The 19,113-nt window shown below is 62.5% G+C and overlaps 1 protein-coding gene across 1 annotated transcript in view; it reads right to left on the bottom strand.

The window, feature by feature from the left end:
• The window catches only part of MUC6 (mucin 6, oligomeric mucus/gel-forming), a 26,268-nt gene extending 7,629 nt beyond the window's left edge, over nucleotides 1–18,639 (bottom strand). Inside the window, exons 1-30 of the mRNA XM_008589319.1 lie at nucleotides 18,582–18,639; nucleotides 13,785–14,025; nucleotides 13,582–13,708; nucleotides 13,304–13,394; nucleotides 13,113–13,222; nucleotides 12,765–12,972; nucleotides 12,429–12,551; nucleotides 11,808–11,928; nucleotides 11,554–11,692; nucleotides 11,375–11,479; nucleotides 11,185–11,257; nucleotides 10,934–11,071; nucleotides 10,534–10,695; nucleotides 10,307–10,401; nucleotides 10,011–10,143; nucleotides 9,594–9,843; nucleotides 9,464–9,516; nucleotides 9,254–9,363; nucleotides 8,642–8,793; nucleotides 8,233–8,374; nucleotides 8,038–8,148; nucleotides 7,417–7,602; nucleotides 7,096–7,335; nucleotides 6,117–6,273; nucleotides 5,833–5,976; nucleotides 4,592–4,654; nucleotides 2,709–2,930; nucleotides 2,145–2,294; nucleotides 1,541–1,762; nucleotides 81–1,005 (exon numbers count right to left, since the gene is read on the bottom strand). Of these exons, the coding sequence (XP_008587541.1) occupies nucleotides 81–1,005; nucleotides 1,541–1,762; nucleotides 2,145–2,294; nucleotides 2,709–2,930; nucleotides 4,592–4,654; nucleotides 5,833–5,976; nucleotides 6,117–6,273; nucleotides 7,096–7,335; nucleotides 7,417–7,602; nucleotides 8,038–8,148; nucleotides 8,233–8,374; nucleotides 8,642–8,793; nucleotides 9,254–9,363; nucleotides 9,464–9,516; nucleotides 9,594–9,843; nucleotides 10,011–10,143; nucleotides 10,307–10,401; nucleotides 10,534–10,695; nucleotides 10,934–11,071; nucleotides 11,185–11,257; nucleotides 11,375–11,479; nucleotides 11,554–11,692; nucleotides 11,808–11,928; nucleotides 12,429–12,551; nucleotides 12,765–12,972; nucleotides 13,113–13,222; nucleotides 13,304–13,394; nucleotides 13,582–13,708; nucleotides 13,785–14,025; nucleotides 18,582–18,639 (5,051 nt within the window). The remainder of the gene's footprint in view (nucleotides 1–80; nucleotides 1,006–1,540; nucleotides 1,763–2,144; nucleotides 2,295–2,708; nucleotides 2,931–4,591; nucleotides 4,655–5,832; nucleotides 5,977–6,116; nucleotides 6,274–7,095; nucleotides 7,336–7,416; nucleotides 7,603–8,037; nucleotides 8,149–8,232; nucleotides 8,375–8,641; nucleotides 8,794–9,253; nucleotides 9,364–9,463; nucleotides 9,517–9,593; nucleotides 9,844–10,010; nucleotides 10,144–10,306; nucleotides 10,402–10,533; nucleotides 10,696–10,933; nucleotides 11,072–11,184; nucleotides 11,258–11,374; nucleotides 11,480–11,553; nucleotides 11,693–11,807; nucleotides 11,929–12,428; nucleotides 12,552–12,764; nucleotides 12,973–13,112; nucleotides 13,223–13,303; nucleotides 13,395–13,581; nucleotides 13,709–13,784; nucleotides 14,026–18,581) is intronic.
• Nucleotides 18,640–19,113: the final 474 nt, after the last annotated feature.

The following is a 19,113-nucleotide window of genomic DNA, read 5'->3' as shown; positions in this document are numbered from 1 at the left end:
TAGCTGATGTGGACTCATGGTGGGGTGTGTAGGAAGGGTGAGACACCAAGGGACTTGAGGTTGTGACTGTGCCGACTGACATGTGGGCTTGGCTGGTCCCACTGGTGGTCCTAGTCACTGGTTCGGCTGTGTGTGTGGGTCCTGTGCCCATGAACGTTGTTGTTGAAGGAATGGTCCCTGTTGATGCTGGGGTGGAGGTTGGGGTGGAGGCGGAAGAGGCCAACTCTGGGCTGCTGGGGCTGAGGATCGTGTGAGAAGTTGGAGTGACCGAGGAGGTAGAAAATGGTGGAACGTGAGTGGCAAGGGAGGTCTGTGCGTGTGATGGGGTTGGCTGGCTGGTGGTGGTCTTGAAGGATGTCATAGAGGGAAGTCCTGTGGTGTGTGGAGTGGTGGAGACAGAACCTGTGGGTCGGGAGTGTGTGGTGAACGAGGTGTGGGGAGTGCTTGGTGTGAGTGAAGTGGTGTGGACCACCGGTGTCCCAGTTGTATTGGTGGGCTTTGGGGTGACGGTGGTGGCAGAAGCTGATGTGGACTCATGGTGGGGTGTGTAGGAAGGGTGAGACACCAAGGGACTTGAGGTTGTGACTGTGCCGACTGACGTGTGGGCTTGGCTGGTCCCACTGGTGGTCCGAGTCACTGGTTCGGCTGTGTGTGTGGGTCCTGTGCCCATGAACGTTGTTGTTGAAGGAATGGTCCCTGTTGATGCTGGGGTGGAGGTTGGGGTGGAGGCGGAAGAGGCCAACTCTGGGCTGCTGGGCCTGAGGATCGTGTGAGAAGTTGGAGTGACCGAGGAGGTAGAAAATGGTAGAACGTGAGTGGCAAGGGAGGTCTGTGCATGTGATGGGGTTGGCTGGCTGGTGGGGGTCTTGAAGGATGTTCTGGAGGGGAGCCCTGTGGTGTATTGAGAGTTGGGGACAGACACTGTGGTTGGGGACATGGTGGCAAACGGGATTTTTTGGGTTTTGGTCGAGGACACCGTGCTTGGAGTTGTTGCTTTCCTTGTTGCTGTTTCCATGGGCGTGGCGGTGTGGCCAGATGGATGTGTTGTTTGGGTAGCTCTGCTGGCAGGGGTAGTAGGTCTTCCTTTGTGCTGTCTCGTCCAGGTCGTTGCGTGGTGTTGGGTTCCCTGGTGGGTGGGAGCTGCTTTGGGAGTCAGTGCCGCTGTTAGTTTGGACCCTTCCGTCTCCCAGCCTTAACCTGTCTTCTATTCCACTGTCCTCCCTCAGTTTGGCTTCTGATATTTCCTGTTTTTCTCTCTTGGTCTCTGAAAGGCCCCACGTGGGGTCCTCTCAGCTCTGCTGACTTTGTGCTCTTTCTTGTGGACCTTTCCTGTGCATTTGGGCTGCTGTGGTTGATGGGTTGGTGGGCCTCAACTTTCCCAGACCTGCGTCTGTGGGTGCATACCATGACCAGCCCCTGCTCCTGCTGGACTGTGCTCTGGGAATCTCAGGGCCTTTTTTGTGGCTGAACCTGCATGCCCTGGACCAGAGCTGGGGCATGTGCCTTAGGAGTCCAGCATCGCATGGGGCCCCTGACTCACCTGGGCTTGGGGTGGTTCCTGCCACTGGTGGGGCTGGTGGTGCCTCTGTTGTGCGTGCCGTGGACTGAGCTGTGGACTTTGTGGCCAGGCCTGGGGAGGGTGCTGTGGGCTGGGTCACGGCCTGGGTCACAGTGGGTCCTGTAGCTGTTGATCTCAGCTTGGCTGTGGGCGTCGGCAGCAGTTTTGTTCGTGGAGTGACAGTGGTGGTGGTTTGAGGTGGTTCTGCAGAGGACATTGTTTAGGGCATCTCTTTTTGGTCCCCTCTGCATTTTCCCAGGCTTGTTTCTGAGGGCCCTGACCCCTGTGTGTCCCAGTACCTCTTGTTGGCTGTCCAGGAGTCCCTCCTTGGAGGGGACTCCACCTTTGCCCTCCATGGCCTCACACTCATGTGGACTCCTAGCTGCCTCTGTGCCCCTCGTTGGTCAGCTGAGTGGACCTACGTCCTGTCTCTCCACGTCTGTGCATGTGATGGGGTTGGCTGGCTGGTGGGGGTCTTGAAGGATGTTCTGGAGGGGAGCCCTGTGGTGTATTGAGAGTTGGGGACAGACACTGTGGTTGGGGACATGGTGGCAAACGGGATTTTTTGGGTTTTGGTCGAGGACACCGTGCTTGGAGTTGTTGCTTTCCTTGTTGCTGTTTCCATGGGCGTGGCGGTGTGGCCAGATGGATGTGTTGTTTGGGTAGCTCTGCTGGCAGGGGTAGTAGGTCTTCCTTTGTGCTGTCTCGTCCAGGTCGTTGCGTGGTGTTGGGTTCCCTGGTGGGTGGGAGCTGCTTTGGGAGTCAGTGCCGCTGTTAGTTTGGACCCTTCCGTCTCCCAGCCTTAACCTGTCTTCTATTCCACTGTCCTCCCTCAGTTTGGCTTCTGATATTTCCTGTTTTTCTCTCTTGGTCTCTGAAAGGCCCCACGTGGGGTCCTCTCAGCTCTGCTGACTTTGTGCTCTTTCTTGTGGACCTTTCCTGTGCATTTGGGCTGCTGTGGTTGATGGGTTGGTGGGCCTCAACTTTCCCAGACCTGCGTCTGTGGGTGCATACCATGACCAGCCCCTGCTCCTGCTGGACTGTGCTCTGGGAATCTCAGGGCCTTTTTTGTGGCTGAACCTGCATGCCCTGGACCAGAGCTGGGGCATGTGCCTTAGGAGTCCAGCATCGCATGGGGCCCCTGACTCACCTGGGCTTGGGGTGGTTCCTGCCACTGGTGGGGCTGGTGGTGCCTCTGTTGTGCGTGCCGTGGACTGAGCTGTGGACTTTGTGGCCAGGCCTGGGGAGGGTGCTGTGGGCTGGGTCACGGCCTGGGTCACAGTGGGTCCTGTAGCTGTTGATCTCAGCTTGGCTGTGGGCGTCGGCAGCAGTTTTGTTCGTGGAGTGACAGTGGTGGTGGTTTGAGGTGGTTCTGCAGAGGACATTGTTTAGGGCATCTCTTTTTGGTCCCCTCTGCATTTTCCCAGGCTTGTTTCTGAGGGCCCTGACCCCTGTGTGTCCCAGTACCTCTTGTTGGCTGTCCAGGAGTCCCTCCTTGGAGGGGACTCCACCTTTGCCCTCCATGGCCTCACACTCATGTGGACTCCTAGCTGCCTCTGTGCCCCTCGTTGGTCAGCTGAGTGGACCTACGTCCTGTCTCTCCACTGGTCCCTGGCCGCGTATGGGGGTGCTGCTGTGTGAGGGGTGCTGCCGGGGGAAGGCTGTCAGGCCCCACACGTTTTTTAGTGACGGAGTCAGACAACAAGGAGTGGCCACACTTTGTGACTTGTCTTTGGCCCTCCCTGCCCTGGAGCCCCAGGGCTGCATGTGTTTTCTGTGGCCTCAGCAGGGGGACGTGGGCCCCGGCAGGGGTGCACGTTACCTCCCGAGGAGACTGTGGACTTGCTCTGTGTGGTCAAGGCTGTCCCTGCCTGTATGGAGGAAGGGGCCAGGTCTGGAAGATAGAGTGAGTGGGTGGGGCCCGCAGATGTGGGTGGGGAGCTGGGTGAGGATCCAGTGGACCTGAGGAGCCCAGTGGTGTTGGGGGTTGCCATGATGGGCTGTGCCTCTTTGGGTGGCAAGCCTGAGTGGGACAGATGCAGCATTGTGGGATGGAGGGACAGCCCTGGCACAGTGTTTGGGAGGAGTCCACTTTCGGCCTGCTGGCCCCCCTAAGCTTTGCAGCCCCCATGGCGTGGGCTCCTGGCAGGACCTTCTGCATGGGGGTTGGCTCACTTGTGGTCCCACTTTGTGCTCAGTGGCAGGTGTAGCATGGGCTGTGGTGGGCCAGCCATCAGTAGGCCAGGAGCTAGGCTTTGTCCTTCCCACCTCTGACTTCCCTTTCCCCTCCCTGCCAGCTTCCCTCCCCCTGCCGATAGACACTGAGGCTAGGCTGATTGGGTACTGGCCAGTGGAGCCAGGGGAGAGACCAGGTAGAGCCCGCATCACCTCAGTACCTAGCATGCAAGCAATCACCTGGGGTGGATAGCAGTGGCGATGCCGTGGCTGGTAGCTCTGCAAAGGGAGTGGTGGTCAGTTACCCACTGGCCTCAGCCACAGGGGCCTCCAGGACCCTTCACAGGACCTGAGATACTCACCCAGGGCAGGGTGGAGGGACTTGGAGCCCTCAGCAGAGGGAGTGGTCAGCCCTCCTCTCCCCCTCCCTCTGTTGTCAGGCCTGTCTGGGAGGGGAGGGGCCTGCCAGGGTGTGGTGGCCCTGTGTGAGCTGCTGGGCAGTGTCTCTCCATGTGCCTGGAGCTGGATTCCTGGGGGGCCCACCTATGCCCCAGAAACCCTGGCAGGCCTGGGGGACCCTGCCGTGAGGCTGTGGGCTGGGGCGGGGGGGTTGGGGAGGGAGGGCCTGGAATTGGGCTTTGTGCTGTTTTCTCTGTCGCTGCTGTCAGGCTGAGGAGGTTGCCCGTCTCTGGGGGTCAGCACTGCAAGGGCACAGGGTCCTGGGCAGTGGGGTGCTGGGGCTTGGTGCACCAAGGGGCCTCTTCCACGTTTGCAGGATGCAGAAGTGCTTTCTGCCTGCATGAGGATGAGGCCCAGACTGCTGGAGGTGGGGCCTGGGGGGTTGCTGACTGGACTTACCACATGGCACACACATCCCCGCATCATGGTCAAAGTACTCATCTTGGGAGCAGTTGTAGCAGCCTGGGTGGACAGTGGCCAGGCTCAGCGAGCCCCTCACACAGGTGGCCTCTCCCTTCTGGCCAGACTGGCTATGCCTGTTGTGCTCCCCGCTGCATGCCCTGCCTCTTGACTTGCCCCCTCCTCTCTGCCTCATGCCAGCCTTGTTATACCCCACACCTCTGACCTCCTGTCCTGGGCCCATCAGAAACAGTGGCCTAACTTGCCCCTTCATGGCCCTGATGATTCCGTTTTTCCACCTAGGCCTCCTGCAGGCCTCGGTCCCCACTTCTGTGTACACATCCACCCCCCACTGACCCAGCCAGTGCTGGACTTCAGTGCTACCCTCTGGACCCCCGACGCAGGCCCTCTTCTGTCTCCTCCAGGCTAAGTTGGACATGCTGTAAGCCTGCCACAGGCTTCTCGTCCCATCCCTGTGCCCTGCACTGTCCTCCTGGAACCCAGTGCATCTACCCGTCAGCACATCCTGATGTTCCAGGGGTCAAAGCCACCTCCAGGTCTTCCCTGGTCACTATGTGATCACTGTGTGGCAGCCTTGTGGTCACTCTGCCCCGTCCTGACCCTCCTCCAGCTTCCTCTCCACCCAGCCTGTTAAACCCAGGTCCATCGCATGCTCACACCTCTGCCTTGGAGCGGGGAGCAGGGACACGGCCCTGCAGACCCTGTTGCATGCTGCCCACGCCCTCTGCTGCTCCTGCCCCCACACCCCCTCACTCTCTCTGCATCCGGCTCCCTGCAGGTTCCTTGGCACAAGGCCCACCATGCCTCAGGGCCTGGCCTGGCTGTTCCCTGCATGGTGCCTTCCTGGCCCCCTCAACTCCTTGAGTCCTGGCCCAACTGTCTACCTCCCTGAGGCCATCCTGCCTGCCCTGTTGAACAAGGCAGTCCCCATTTCTCTCTCTCTGAGACCCCTGCCCCATTTCCCCTGATATGTAGACGTCACTCAACACTGCTTTTCTCCCTTGTCCTGTTTCCAAGCACCTCTCCCCTGCTGGGAGGAAAGCTCCTGGAGGGCAGGGCCATTTGTTTTCTGTAAAGCCATGTCCCTAACCCAGAACCCAGCCTGGGGCTCAGAGGTGCTCAGGATACATGTGCTGAGTGAGTGAGTCAACACACGTGTAAATGAGTGACTGGGTGCTTGCCCCTGTGCGGCCCTGTGCTGCGTCCCTGCCACCCGGTACCTTCCATGTTGGTGTCCGGGATGCTCAGCAGCTGGCCGGGGCAGAGACACGGCTGGTAGTGCCAGGTGCAGTTGGCCTCCTGCACGTACTGGTACTGGCCGCTGCCCACCCTCGTGTGGGTGTTGTAGAAGTCGCAGTAGATCGCTGGGAGGAAGGGAGCCCATCAGTGGATGCTGGCCCTCGCCCTGGCGCAGCAGAGGCCCTCCACCTGCACACAGCTGGGATCCTGAGCCTGGCGGGGGAAGTTGGGTTGTGGGTGGCTGGGGCGGGGGCAGGACACTCACGGCAGAAGTCTGGGGCCCTCCAGTCCACGCACACGCCCTTGTCCAGGCAGGCCTTGGCGTAGGCAGCCACAGCATCGCACAGACACTCGCAGTCCCCACCTTCGTCACACCCACAAGTGTCACGCACGCAGGCCTCGTAGTAGGGCATGCGGTACACCTGCGGGAGCAGGCGCTGGTCAGTGTGTGGTGGCAGCACCCCCCACACTGCACCGTGTGAGCGACCACCACGTGGGAACCACAGCCCTGACCACTGACCAGTCTCTGGAAGCTGGTGCTGGTGGCCCTCAGTTGAGGGCTGCCACGGAGGATCCTGACCCGTACTCACGTCCCCAGATCCTGACCCATACTCACTGGGGCCAAGGTGCCACTAACCACAGCCACTGCAGCTCCTCTGGCCAGCACACCAGCCCTCTAGGGCCTCCCGTTCCCCTGTGCTCACGGTGATGAGATCCTGGCAGCACACTCCATGCCACTCCCTGCCTCAGGGTCTTTGCACTGTCTGTGCTGCTGCATGGTACTCTCCCCCATCTACTCGGGGCACTTCCTCTTCTCAGTCCTCTCTGAGTCCCAGGAATCAGGGGCCATTCTAGGAGCTTGAGGGCCAGGAGCACAGGCCCCGGGCAGAGCCGGGCCTCACACTCTTGAGTGTCTCCTCTGCTGACCACTCGCCCTAGGGCGGGGTTCCACTGGAGTGGTGCTGCCCCCCAGGGGACTTGGGGCACTGTCAGGGGGGATGTTGCAGGCATCTGGTGGGCGGAGGCCAAGGGTGCTGCTGAACTTCCTACAGCATCAGAGCTGGTGGGACCACTGGTCTCAACCTCTCTCTCCACCACCGGTTTCCCTGGCCAGTCCCTGAGCCCCACAGTGGAAGAGCCTTGTCTTGCTTCCCCATCTGGGACTGGGGCAGGGCCTGGCACCCCTGACCACAGGAGGTTTGGGGGATGACCCATGGCACTGGCCTGTCCCAGGCGGCGCCCACCTTGCCGTGGCAGGTGGCGAAGGTCTGGCTGTTGATGATGCCGCACTTGCGCTCTGCCCAAGAGCGGCGGAAGGCATTGAGGCTGCAGGGCTCTGCCACAAAGCTCACGTCCCCGCACAGCGGGCTCTCCTTCCACGAGTTCACAAACTCCAGCTCGCTGGATGCCACATACTTGCTGCGCGTCTCAAAGTCATCCTTCATGTTCCCATTGTGGTTGCCGCACAAGCCACAGAGGGCGTCCTGCAGCGGGTGTTGTCAGTGGGGTGCTGGCTGGCCTCAGCACCTGCCCGCCCCCAGGCCAGACTGGGCATGGGCAGGTACCTGGGAGGCGCGAGTGACCTTGATGAAGAGGGTCATGTGCCTGTTCCAGATGAGCGTCAGGCTGTACTTTCCTGGGATGCTGATGTCTAGAACCAGGTTCAGGGAGCCGGGCTTCACCCGGAACTGCACACGGGGGTCCTCCCCGCTGACTGTGTAGTTTCTGCTCGCCAGCATGATGGAAAGGCCCTGGAGGGGTGGGGCTGTCAGTGGGCTGCCTCTCTCTCATGCCCCCTGTCCCTGGGCAGCTGGCCATCCTGTGGCCGGACCGAGCCCTTTGAGGTAGGTCTGACCACGTCTGTCAAGGACACATGGGCAGGGCATCTGCTGAGAACCGGCTCTGGGCACAAAATTCTGGAACAGCTAAGGGCTGAAACTCAGGCTTTCCAGAGGGCCCCCTCCCTTCTGTCCGGGAGATGCTCTCAGTCCCGGAACCTGGCGGAGGTCTCACGGCCACCAGTCCTGAGTGTGAAAATGCCCGGTTGGTGATAGTCTCTGCCAAGAAGGGGCGACGGGCACCTCCATCCATGCCCGTTGCACAGATAAGGGGGTGAGTGGGGAGGGTTCAGCTGCATGGCAGGGCCCACGGCACCCCCCACCCCACCCCACCAGGGCCATGCTCACCCCCAGGAAGATCTTGATGGCCCGGGAGCATGTGACCCCCAACTTCCCACAGATGACGTTCTCTGTCATGATCTTGAAGGTGGACTGGGAGTTGTTAGCGCCACAGCCGTCCTGCAGGGAGGGGGTGCTCAGGAGGAGCCCTGGAAGCCACCCTTGTGCCCTGGCTCCCTGCAGCCCCCTGCCCCAGGTGGCTACCGTGGCCAGGATGTACTCGCAGGTGCCGTCAAACACAAAGCGCTGCCCGTCGAAGGTGACCACATGGCCCTCCCCGTAGAGGGTGCAGGTGGAGGGACAGTGGGCGCTCTGCAGGCATGTCCACTTCCCCCTTGAGCAGGTGCTGGGGAGAGCCACGGTGGGGTGGTAGGGCCACACCCTCCCATACTGGGTGTTGTCCCTGGGGTTCCCAGGGGCCCAGGCCACATCTCCAGGCACCCCCACCTCTGTAAACCCCACCTCTGGGACCCCACCTCCAGGCAGTCCCACCTCTGGAACCCCCACCTCCAGGCACCCCCACCTCCAGAAACCCCCATCTGCAGGTGGCCCCTACATGCCCCAGAGAGCCCCCCAGGCATCCCAGGGTGGCCAGGATGAGGCTGTGGCTTACCAGGTCTTACAGTCAGTGTGGAGCTCGGCTCCCCCGGGGTAGGAGACCCCTGCAAACTCGCATGGGCACTCTTCGGGGGGCACACACTGCCCATTGGCATTCTCATAGAGCCCCTTGGCACAGACACAGCCAGGTTCACACTTGGTGGGCACCTGGAGGGAAGCGTAGGAAGCAGCCCCTGGAGGGTAGCCTCAGCCCACACTGCCCCAGCCCCGGGCCCTTCTGAGATCCTCCCCCTGCATTTTCCTAGGCCCTCCCCTGCTCTAGGGTCTCGTGGGCAGCTGGGCTTTTCTCAGCAAAGCCGCCCCCTCCCTAAGGGAAGGTTCCAGTTCCTATGTGCTCCCCACCCTCCATGCATGGGAGGCAGACCCTCCCCCAGTATCAGGCTGGTCTGCTGTCCTCACAGAACCCCCTAGATGAGCAGTCGCCTGCTGCCGCCGGCCACAGGGCACCTCCTGGCTGCCCAAGTCCCCAGCAGCACCAGCCTCCGGGATGGATGGGGACAGCATGTGGCTGACACAGCACCCTGTTGTCCCAGGGACCTGCAGCAATCCCCTCGAGACCCAGCAAGGGGCTCAGGGAGTGTCCCTGCTCCTCACTGGTGCCCCTTACGCAGGTGATGCCAGTGGCCAGCATCTGGCACGTGGGGGCGCAGGCCGCAGCAAACTTGTTTTCCGAAGACTGGCCGCAGGACTGAAACGTCTTGGGAGCTGAGCAGGAAGCTGCAGGGAAGAGGAGGGCGTGGGGATTGGGGGATGTCAGGTGGGCTCAGAGGGGGCTGAGGACACCTCACGGTCCCAGTCCACCAGCTGCTATACGCACCCAAGAGTGTCTGCGGCTGCCCGCGGCAGCTCAGCTGCCCATTGATGCAGTAGCTACAGGAGAGAGGCTGAGTCAGGCCTGCCAGCCGTGGGGCAGAGACCCCTCCCCCACCTGGCCCAGGTCCCCTCACCAGATGACGCCTTTGACCACAGTAGACTGCTGAGGCAGGATGAACTTGCCGTCCTCCAGCACACAGGGGCACTGGGCCTTGTGAACACACTCGTCCCTGTGGTCCAGGTAGGTGCCTTCGGGGCAGTTGCAGCCATCCACAGGGACTGCGCTGGGGTGGCACTCAGCCTCAGGGTGGGACAGTGACAGGCAGGTGCGGTCACAGGCCTGGCTGTTGTAGCTGAATGTGCAGTTGCCTGTGCAAGGGACGGCTGCGGGGGACCCAGGAGTCAGGCCCTCGGGAGAGGGTGACCAGGGAGGGGTGGGGGCTCGGGACTGTGCTGCTGGCTGGCTGGGCAGTGGGACAGCCAGGAAGATCTTGGGGCCCTGAGACCCCCCCCCCTTGTGACTCCTGCCCCCTGCCCTGGTGGACACTCACTGCAGTTGTCCACGCTGTTTCTCCAGCCCCAGAGCAGTACACCCCGCAAGGAGCAGGCACGTGCGTAGTTGCCCAGGGCCGCACAGATGTGGGGGAATGTCTCCTCGTAGTTGCAGGCCTGGTACACACACCTCTGCGGGCAGAGTGCTGGTCGTGGGCTGGCCGTGGGGCTCCCACCTTCCCCGGGGACACGGGGAGCCCCAAACGCTCCGCCCAGGACAGGGCCTCCATGGTGCCCAAGACTGCGTCGGCCACCACGGCTTCCCCTTGCCCTCCCCAAACACCTGTACCCCCACCTTGTAGAAGGGCTTGGGGTCCACCGTGGCGTGGCACTTCTCGAACACGGCGCCCTTCTTCAGTAGCACTGAGCAGTGGGTCTCTGAGCACACCTCTGGGGCAACAGGCCCAGTGTGGGTCTCCCATCCCCTCCCAGAAACCCCACCCCAACCCCTGTACCCTGGCCTCTGGGCCTGCACTGGGTCCATGGGGCCATCAGAGCTGCAGGAAGGCAGGCAACACTCACTGTTGAGCTGGCTCATGGAGCAGGGGTCGGTCTCACGCTCCAGGGCAGCTGGGCAGTTCCCCGCCCGCCAGGAGTCCACAAACAGTGAGGCCGTGCCTTCGGTGATGCCCACGCTGGTTGTGAAGTCGTCGGTTGTGTCCCCGTTGAAGTTGCCGCAGAGCCCTGAGAGGGCTGGCTCGTGAAGGCCTGAGCCCTGACCTGCCCCACACGCCCCAAAGTGCCTCTCCTCTCTCTAACTGTGCCAGGGTGAGAGGCCTTCCCTAGACACACTTGGCCATACCCAGGGGTACTGGGGGCCATGAGCTCCCTGGCCATGGGGGTCAGCCCCTCTTGGGCCCCTTCTCCCCTGGGCAAGGCAGCCAGGCCAACCCTGGGCGTGACCGGTGGGGCAGAGGCTCACCTCGGGTCTGGTCCCTGAATTGGGGCCCAACAGTGATGTACACCTGGAAGATGGGTTGCAGCTGTATCACGAGCTCCAGCCCAAAGGTGGTGGCCATCTGCAGATGGGTGGACGTCTGCCTGAAGACCGTGATGTTGCCTGCAAGGATGAGGCACTGAGTGGGCTGTTTGGGCCCTACCCGCCCTCTGAGGGCCCACCTGGAGACCCACATCAGCGAGGCCGTTGGTGCTGGGCAGGGGCTGGGGACCCACCGGTCTTGTACGGCAACCACTTAGTGTCTCCGTTGTCTGTGATCACCCCGTCCTGAGAGATCATGATTTTGTCCTGGAGGGAGGGTGGTCTGAGTCAGGGGGGCAGGAGTGGGGAAGGTACTGGACGTGTGGGGCCCTGCTGGTGGGAACGACCACGGCACCTGCTCGGGGAAGTGCAGGAAGGCCTTACCTCACTGGACAGGTAGATGACAGCCACTAGGGAGGTCTCCGAGTGGGAGTAACCTGACTTGCCATACACAGCCATGAGGGTACCCTCGTGGGGGAGCTGGGGGCTCTGGGGAAGAGAGTGGAGGCTCAGGCACTGAGGGGCTGGGGTGCCCACTCCCTGCCGGCCTCAGCTCATCCTACCTGGAGGAGGATGTAGGTGCAGGTTCCATGGAAGCGGTAGGGCCTGGCGTCGAACGTGGTGACGAAGGATCCGCCTTCCAGGGAGCAGTGGCCGGGGCATGGCCGCTCTGTGCATGTCCAGCGGCCCATGGTGCACTGGCTGCGGGTGGGCATGAGGGTGACCCCAAGCAGCACCCTCCCCTCCTGCCTGTAGGGCTGAGCCCCCCCGCCTCACTGCCTGCTGGCCAGAGTCCCCTCTCGTCCTCTGTACTCACCAGGTTTGGCAGGCGGCCATGGTGACCTCCCCGGGGGCATAGACTGCCCCGTTGAGCATGCAGGGGCACTGGGCGACTGGCACGCAGGTGTGGTTTTTGGAGAGGTCATTAAGGACCGTACCTGCAGGAGAGGGGCTTCCTGGGGCCTGGGTGGGACTGGCCACCTCCCACCCCCTGCTGGGAAGCCCCTCCCTGGCTGTGCTGTGTGGGCAGCTAGGGCAGGCACAGGCTCTCTCTCCTCCCCTGTGCCTGGCTCCGGGAAGACACCCTCGTTGAGCCTCGGCTGTGACTTCTTGCTCCAGTCCCCTGGCATTTGCAGCTGCTGGAGCACCCCTGGGCATCCCACCAGCCCTTGTGCCAATGAGCCTAGACCCAGGGGCCGTTCATGGTGAGTGGCAGGCCCCTGGCTAGTGTCACCAGTGCGAAACTGCCCCTCAGGCCCAGCTCAAATCCCACCTCCTCCCGGAGGCTCTCAGGCACCCCAGTGGGCACCGCCTCAGTCCCGTGGGTTTGCCTTCATGGCTGTGGGGCTGGACGTGGTAGGCTTGAGCCCTGGGGTGAGCCAGGTGGGAGTGGGGTCTGGCATCCCAGGGAAGGTTGGGTGCTGGCGTCCACCCTCACCTTCCGGGCAAAAGCAGCCAAAGGTGCAGAAGCTGGAGCAGCTGTGCTGCGGGTTGGAGCAGGTCTTGGCGCAGGCCGCACCGCACTCCTGGTACACCTGGGTGGCTGGGCACTGGCCCACGGCTGTGGGCACACATGGCTTTAGTGAGAGGGCCCTGCCCCACCCTGCCTAGGCAAGACTTAGCCTAGCCTCTCCTCCTCCCAGAAGAGCCGTCAGGGTCTCCTGTATCACAGACGGGGATTTGAGTTCACATCAGGTGGCACTGGATCTAGGAGACCTGGGTCTGGGGCCCTGGGCCTACTAGCTGCCCTCCCTGCCAGGCTTTGGGGACTCACAGCAGAGGCTGGGGCTCCGCCAGCTGCTGACGGGCTCATCATCCATGCTGCACTGGCGGGAGTACTCGGACAGCGTGGCGCAGCTGCAGTTGTGCTGGTCCGGGTGGGTGCACGTGGCCATGTCTGCCTGGCAGCTCCTCACAAACGGCTCCTTGGGCACGTCACACTCAGACGACACTAGGGTCAGCAGCTGGGCGCAGATTTCAGCCTGGGCGGAGGGGCACATGGGATCATGGGGGCCCTGGCCACGTCCACCCCATGCCGGTGACTTGGCAGGCTAGGTGGAGCCATCATTGGCCTCGGAGACCCCACCGGACCCTTGGGTCAGCCCGCCGTGGGCTCACGTACGTGCTGGTCCTGCAGGACTGTGGGGTTGGGGATGGCCTGGTAGACACAGATCTCATTGGGGTCATCCAGCTTCTGGAGGGCAGCATACTTGTGCAGCTCTAGGAGTTCGCCTGGGGGCACAGGGCATGGGGTCATACAGTGGGGCCAGGCCACAGAGAGACTGGGACCCCAGCCCTACCCCCACCACCTACCATCTTCGCTAAGAAACTCGTTGGTGTCCTTCCCGTCGAAGTTCCCGCATAGCCCGCACACCTGGCCCATGTACTTCTGCTCCACCAGGACCTGTGGGCGGGTGGGCACTGCTGGGCACCGAGGCTCCTTGTGCCCCAGGACCCCTGCCCAGCTATAGAGGCCACTCACTTCTGTTCCAGGACCCTTGTCCCAAGGAAGGCAGCTTCTCCAGGGCCCTACTCATTCCCCCAGCTCTGCCACAGGTCTCCAGGCCCAGCCTGGCCCCCACCGTCCTCACCATGAGGTGGGCATCTGGGCCCCACAGGACCTCCAGCTCCAGCTCCAGCTGCTTGGCCACCAGCTGCACACCCTGGCCAAAAGGCATGACCTGCAGCCCGTTGCCGGTGTAGGGCAGGCTGACGACCCTGTGGGGCAGGAGTAGTCAGTATCTGGCCTTCATCCTGGCTGCCCACCCAGCCCAGCCCAGCCCGTGCGGCCTACCCAACATCCTTGATGGAGGTAGTCGCCTCATTCACGGTGACCACAGAGGCCCCCAGCTCCACGATGATCCGGGAGATGTTCCCATCAGGGCCTCGCCGCAGCTGGATGCTGAAGGTGGGTGAGGCATCCTGGCAGCTGGCTGCGAAGATGTAGTTGCACGTCCCCGAGAAGTCGTACATGTGGCGGTCGAAGGTGGAGAAGTGGCCGGCCCCCCAAGTGGAGCACCAGCCCTTGTCCAGGTCTGTGGAGAGAGTGGCCCAGTCCTGCTGACGAGCAGGGCAGGTCTAGGGTGGCCTGGCGCATGAGCTGGGACCCCGGGAAGCTCGCACTGGGAGAGAACTGGGAAGTCTTCTGGCGTGGGTGGGAAAGAGGACCTGCCCAGCAGAGGCCTGGCCTCCCCCACCCCCCACACCCATCCAGCTCTGGGCTGGGGTCTGCCTCCTGCCCTGGGCCTTACAGGAGTGCAAGCTGCTGTTCTGGCAGGGCCTGTGGCATCACCAGCCCTGGGGACTGTCAGACACAAAGCTGCAGCCCAGTCTCCCCTCCCTGGCAGAGGTCGCCGCCTGGCAAGCAGTCCTGTTTCCCCTGGGCAGAGGCCTTCTATGGCCCTTCTGTAGCTGGGTCCCTCTCATGGGAGCCCAGGCCACAGGCACCGGTGAACCCGGTGCCGTTGCCCACGTGCGCTTCTCTTGGGCGTGGCCTGGGCTCCAGACCCCTCCCTCATGCACACTGGGCCCTGGGGACTCTGGGCAGCAGGACAGTGGCCCTCATCTCTCTGGAGTGTCCTTTAGCCCACTGAAGCCTGGGTTGGCAAAGGAGGGGTCGTCCAGACCTGCATGGACAGGACCGTGGTCAGCGCCAGGACCACCCCATCGTCGTCCCTGACGGCTTAGGCCACCTCTGCTCAAGGGCTGCCTTGTGCTTGACCCTCACGGCCCTGCCCTCAGAGCAACTGCCCGCATCAGTGCTGCATGCATGGCCCACGCCACGCTCACATCTTCTTTGGGTCACCAGTTCAGCAAGTGTGCACGGAGCTGCTGTTGTATGCTGGAGTGCACAGGGAGAACCCCACTCCACGAAGGCACACACACACGCTGCAGAAGGGTGGTGAGCGGGATGCTGCCATTCACAGGAAAGGGGCTGCATGTGATGGGGACAGAGAGCCTGGGGACACTGGAAGCCAGCTGAGGGATCTCCCTTGGGAAACAGGAGGTGCTGGGGGTGGAGTCGCGAGACACTGCTTGCCTGTGTGCGGCTCCAGTCACTCACTTCCCCCAGACGTGCTGGGCCCTAAGTGCGGTAATGGCCCAGCGGGAACCTGCCAAACTGTGGCATGCTGGGCTGGGTGGCTGGGAGCCAGGCTCCTGCGTGGCCCCCTGGTTGAGGTGAGAAGGGGGTGGGTGTAGGGTGTGCTGGGGGACTGAGCCGGCAGATCTGGCCTGTCCCCTGTCCCCTCTGCTTGCCACACCCCATGCATTCCCAGCTCAGCCATGTGGTTTCCCTGTGGGGTCTGCACTGGCTCTGCTAAGGCCCCACGGTAGGTTCTCCCTGCTCTTGGCCAGCACTGGGACCTTAAATGTGCCCATTTTTCTGCTTCTCTCCTGTCTGACAGCCTGGCATCATGTCCTGAGACTGACCCAGGTCCTGGTGACCATTGCCAGAGAAATGCCCAGATAGCATCGGTCATGGCGACCTCAGGGCAGGGCAGCAGAAGAGGGTGCTGCCCAGGCTCCTGGAGGCTTGGGTGGGGCAAGCCCTTCCCTGCCTGCTCCTGCCCTTCCTCTCCCATATCCAGAGGAGGGCTTCTGGAAACTTCTCCAAACCTGACCCCTGCCTCCCAGGCTCCCGCCTTTCCTGCGGCCCCTGTGGGCCTGCACTGATGTCCGGTGGCTGACTGGGCAGGTGACCCCTCTCGGGTCTCCATCTGGTGTTGCTCACACCCTGCCATCATCTGGGCACGTGGTGCCTCCCTTAAGACGCAGCTCAGGGGCCAGCACCAGAGCGTTGTGTGTCTCTGGGCGACACCAGGGAGCAGGGGCATGCTGGCTGAGGGGTTGTGTTGCTCAGGGTTGAGGAGAAAACCGAGCTACAGCATCTATTTGATCCCTCAGGACTCAGGACCCACAGCAGGCCCAGTGTGAGTCTTTCTCTCTGGCATGGGCGGGAGCTCCAGGTGTTTGAGTGACTGGGTTTAAGAAGATGGTGCCCTGGGCTGGCCCGGTGGCGCACTGGATAGTGCGCCGCTTGGGAAGCGCGGCTGGCGCTCCCGTCCGAGGGTTCGGATCCCACATACAGACCGGCTCCCGCTCACTGGCTGAGCGAGGCGCGGGAGCAACGCCGAGGTTTGCAATCCCGTTGCCGGTCCCCGGTCCGGTACGGGGGCAACACTGAGGGTTGCGATCCGTTGCCGGACACGGAAAAAAAAAAAAAAAAAAAAAAAAAAAAAAAAAAAAAAAGAAGATGGTGCCCTTGGCCATGGGTCAACCCGTTCGGCTGTGTCTCCTATGACCTTGAGACTGTTTTCTGCTGCACCTGGCTTATACCATACCGTGTTTGTCCCCCACTGGAGCGGGGGTGGGGCTCATGCTAGGCATGTGCCCAAGCACGTGCCTGCTCCTCCCCATCCCCCTTCTCAGGGTCCCAGCTTCTGGCCTCTCCTTCAGGAGCTCCCCTGCCAGCTGTGACCTGCCTCTGGTTGGGGAGGAGGGAGCTAGTCACAACCGGCCCCTGGGCCAGCACCTCTGGTGGAGGCAGAGTCTTGACCACTTGCTCCTAGGCAAGACCCTCTGTGACTCAGTTTTTCCACCTTTCAGATGGGACGATGACACTTAGGAGTCATCTTCCCCACCAGACCTACGCTGTGTGGCATGGATACTGCAGATCCATGCCTGGGCCCTTTCCCCCACTCCCACTCACAGGTGGCACCCCCTCCCCCAGCGAGCTCCTCCGCATTGCCTGTCACCCAGGTGCCAGCCTCACTGCATCCAGCTGCCTCCTGGATCCTCCTTTGAAGACGCCCAGAGGCCAACGGCACTGTGCCCTCCTGCCCAGACCGGCTGACTTCCTGTTGACTGGTCCCTCAGCTGGGGCCTCCTGAGTGGCTCCTACACCACCCCCAGCCTTTCTCTGCCCCTGGATGGCTACACGATGTCTGGTGCACTGGCTGTTTTTTGGAATGCTTGGCGGTCCTGCCTGCCCCCACCCTCTGGGTCAACCCCGTTGGCTAGGGGCCTCCTTCCCAGCCTTGTGGCCCCAGGTCCCACACATCCCTGCCATCTGACCTCATGTGCTGGCCGGCCTCTGCCTTCCTTCTGCGCCCACAGAGAGTGCTTGCTGACGTGAGGGACAGACACCCCCAGCCTGGCCTTCCACCCTCTGCAGCCCTCACAGCCCAGACCAACAGCGCCCCACACCCCCACACCCCCAGGCCCGCCCCAGCGCCTCTCCCTCCCTGGTTCTGGGCCTGAGGGATCCAGGGTCCAGCTCTAATGTGAGGTCGGCCCCTCCCCTCTTCCTGCCAGCAGCTCCTGAGCCCTGTGCCAGGTGTGCAGTGGGGGTAGGCACGGGGCCAGGCAAGAGGTCCCAAGAGCCCCGATGTGACGGTGTCACTGGTTGGGGCTCAGAGTGGCCCCTCGTGTGATGGGAGGTGCCTGGCGTGGTGGCGGTGGGGCAGGCTGGGGGGACAGCTGGCTGACTGTGGGGGTCATGCTCACTCTGAGTCCAGGCCCACCCAGCATCTCAGCCCCCAGACTGGGCGGCAGCCTCAGGGCTGTGCCCCATCTAGCCATTTTCCCCCAAGGGGTCTCCTGAGCTGCTGATGGGGGCAGCAGGTGGAGGGCTATGATAAAGGGGAGCACAGAGGCCTGGGCACAGGATGGCATCACCAGCGGGTCTGTGCCTGGGTCAGCAAGGAGGAACATCCCTGGGGCCTCACCTGTGGCCACAGTGGGACCCCTTGAGGCTGGCCCCTTCTAGGGCAGGGGCACGAACAATGGCTGCCTGCCTCTGGTCCTTGGGCAGGTGGTTGGCAGAAGGTCCAGGGCATTAGCTCTGCCCAAGGAAGGTCCAAGAGGATGGGGAGTTCTGGGGGGGTGGTCAGCCCTACACTGTCCCCTTTTTTAATCCTCATGGTGCCCACTTGAGGGGGAGACATTGTTCCCACTCTTACAGATGTGGAAGCTGAGGCCTGCACCCCACTTTGTGGCTCATCCTATTCATAGTCAGGACTTGATGGGGCCATGTGTCCCCTAAGGGTTTCAGTCTAATGCCCACAAGGCTCCCAGCATGTCCAGGGCTGGAGGAACTTGTGGCCCTGAGACAGCGAGAGTGCCAGTACTGGGGGCCAAGCACACCTGGGTTCTGCTGTGCTCAAGGGACTCAGCCCCTGCTCTAGTTGAGCATCCTCCTTCCCTGGCCATTGTGCCCAGCTTGCAGGGGCCAGGCAGGGTGGAGCAGAAGGACTGGGTCCCCAGCTCTGTGGCCCCACGGGGAGGGGCCAGCGAGCGTCTCCAGCCGGACTCCTCCCAGACCCTGACCCAAACTGGCAGAGCCAGGTTCTGAGGCTGTGGATGGAGACTCAGCCTGGGCAGCGTGGGACAGTCACAGAGCTGAGGAAGGGCCTCCCAGGCCAGCCTGCCTCTCGCCTCCCATTCATAAATGTCCGCATGGGCCAGCCCGCCTCCAGCCATCAGCCAAGCAAGAAGGAAGGCCTGTAGACTTTCTGTTGCACAGGGGCCCTCTGAGGTCATCAGAGTGTCTGGCCACCCCTCGGACATGGCCTGGCAGGCCCCCACTCACCATCGCTGAGCAGGGTTCGCCCACAGGACAGCAGAACCAGCAGCCAGAGCCCCAGCATGGTGCCACCCGTGTGCAGAAGAGAGGTTGCTGCCGAGCAGTCCTGCCTCTGCCACCTTTGTGACTCGAGTGCCCAGTCCAGGCACCTTATGTAGAGGTGGCAGGCCCTGCCCCTGCCACACCCACCTGCACCCCACGCTCCAGCTCCGACCAGCTACGGTGGTGGCCAAACAGGATCTTGGGTCCTGCTTTATCAGGATTTGGCCGCCTTAGGAAAATTTTGTAGTGGCCATGGCCCCTTTATCACCCACTCCCAGCGGGGGGCTGACACATGCCCCAGGGTCCTACAAATGCCTCCTGCATTGGGGCCGTCCTGGGGGCCTCCCCACTGCTGGGTCAGCATGGGCATCATCAGCCACTCTCCTGGGCAGCTGGGATGGGCTTGCCCAGGGGCATGTGAGGGGCCAGGAGCCCAGAGTGCTGGCACAACTCCTGGGGTCAGTTTGGCCCTGACCTGGACCCCAGGTCCTCCTAA

Source organism: Galeopterus variegatus, unplaced genomic scaffold (assembly GCF_000696425.1).
Source record: "Galeopterus variegatus unplaced genomic scaffold, G_variegatus-3.0.2 Scaffold5373, whole genome shotgun sequence".
NCBI classification, from domain to species: Eukaryota; Metazoa; Chordata; class Mammalia; order Dermoptera; family Cynocephalidae; genus Galeopterus; species Galeopterus variegatus.
The sequence above is the reverse complement of the archived record's forward strand: the minus strand, read 5'-3'. Positions and strand labels throughout refer to the sequence as shown.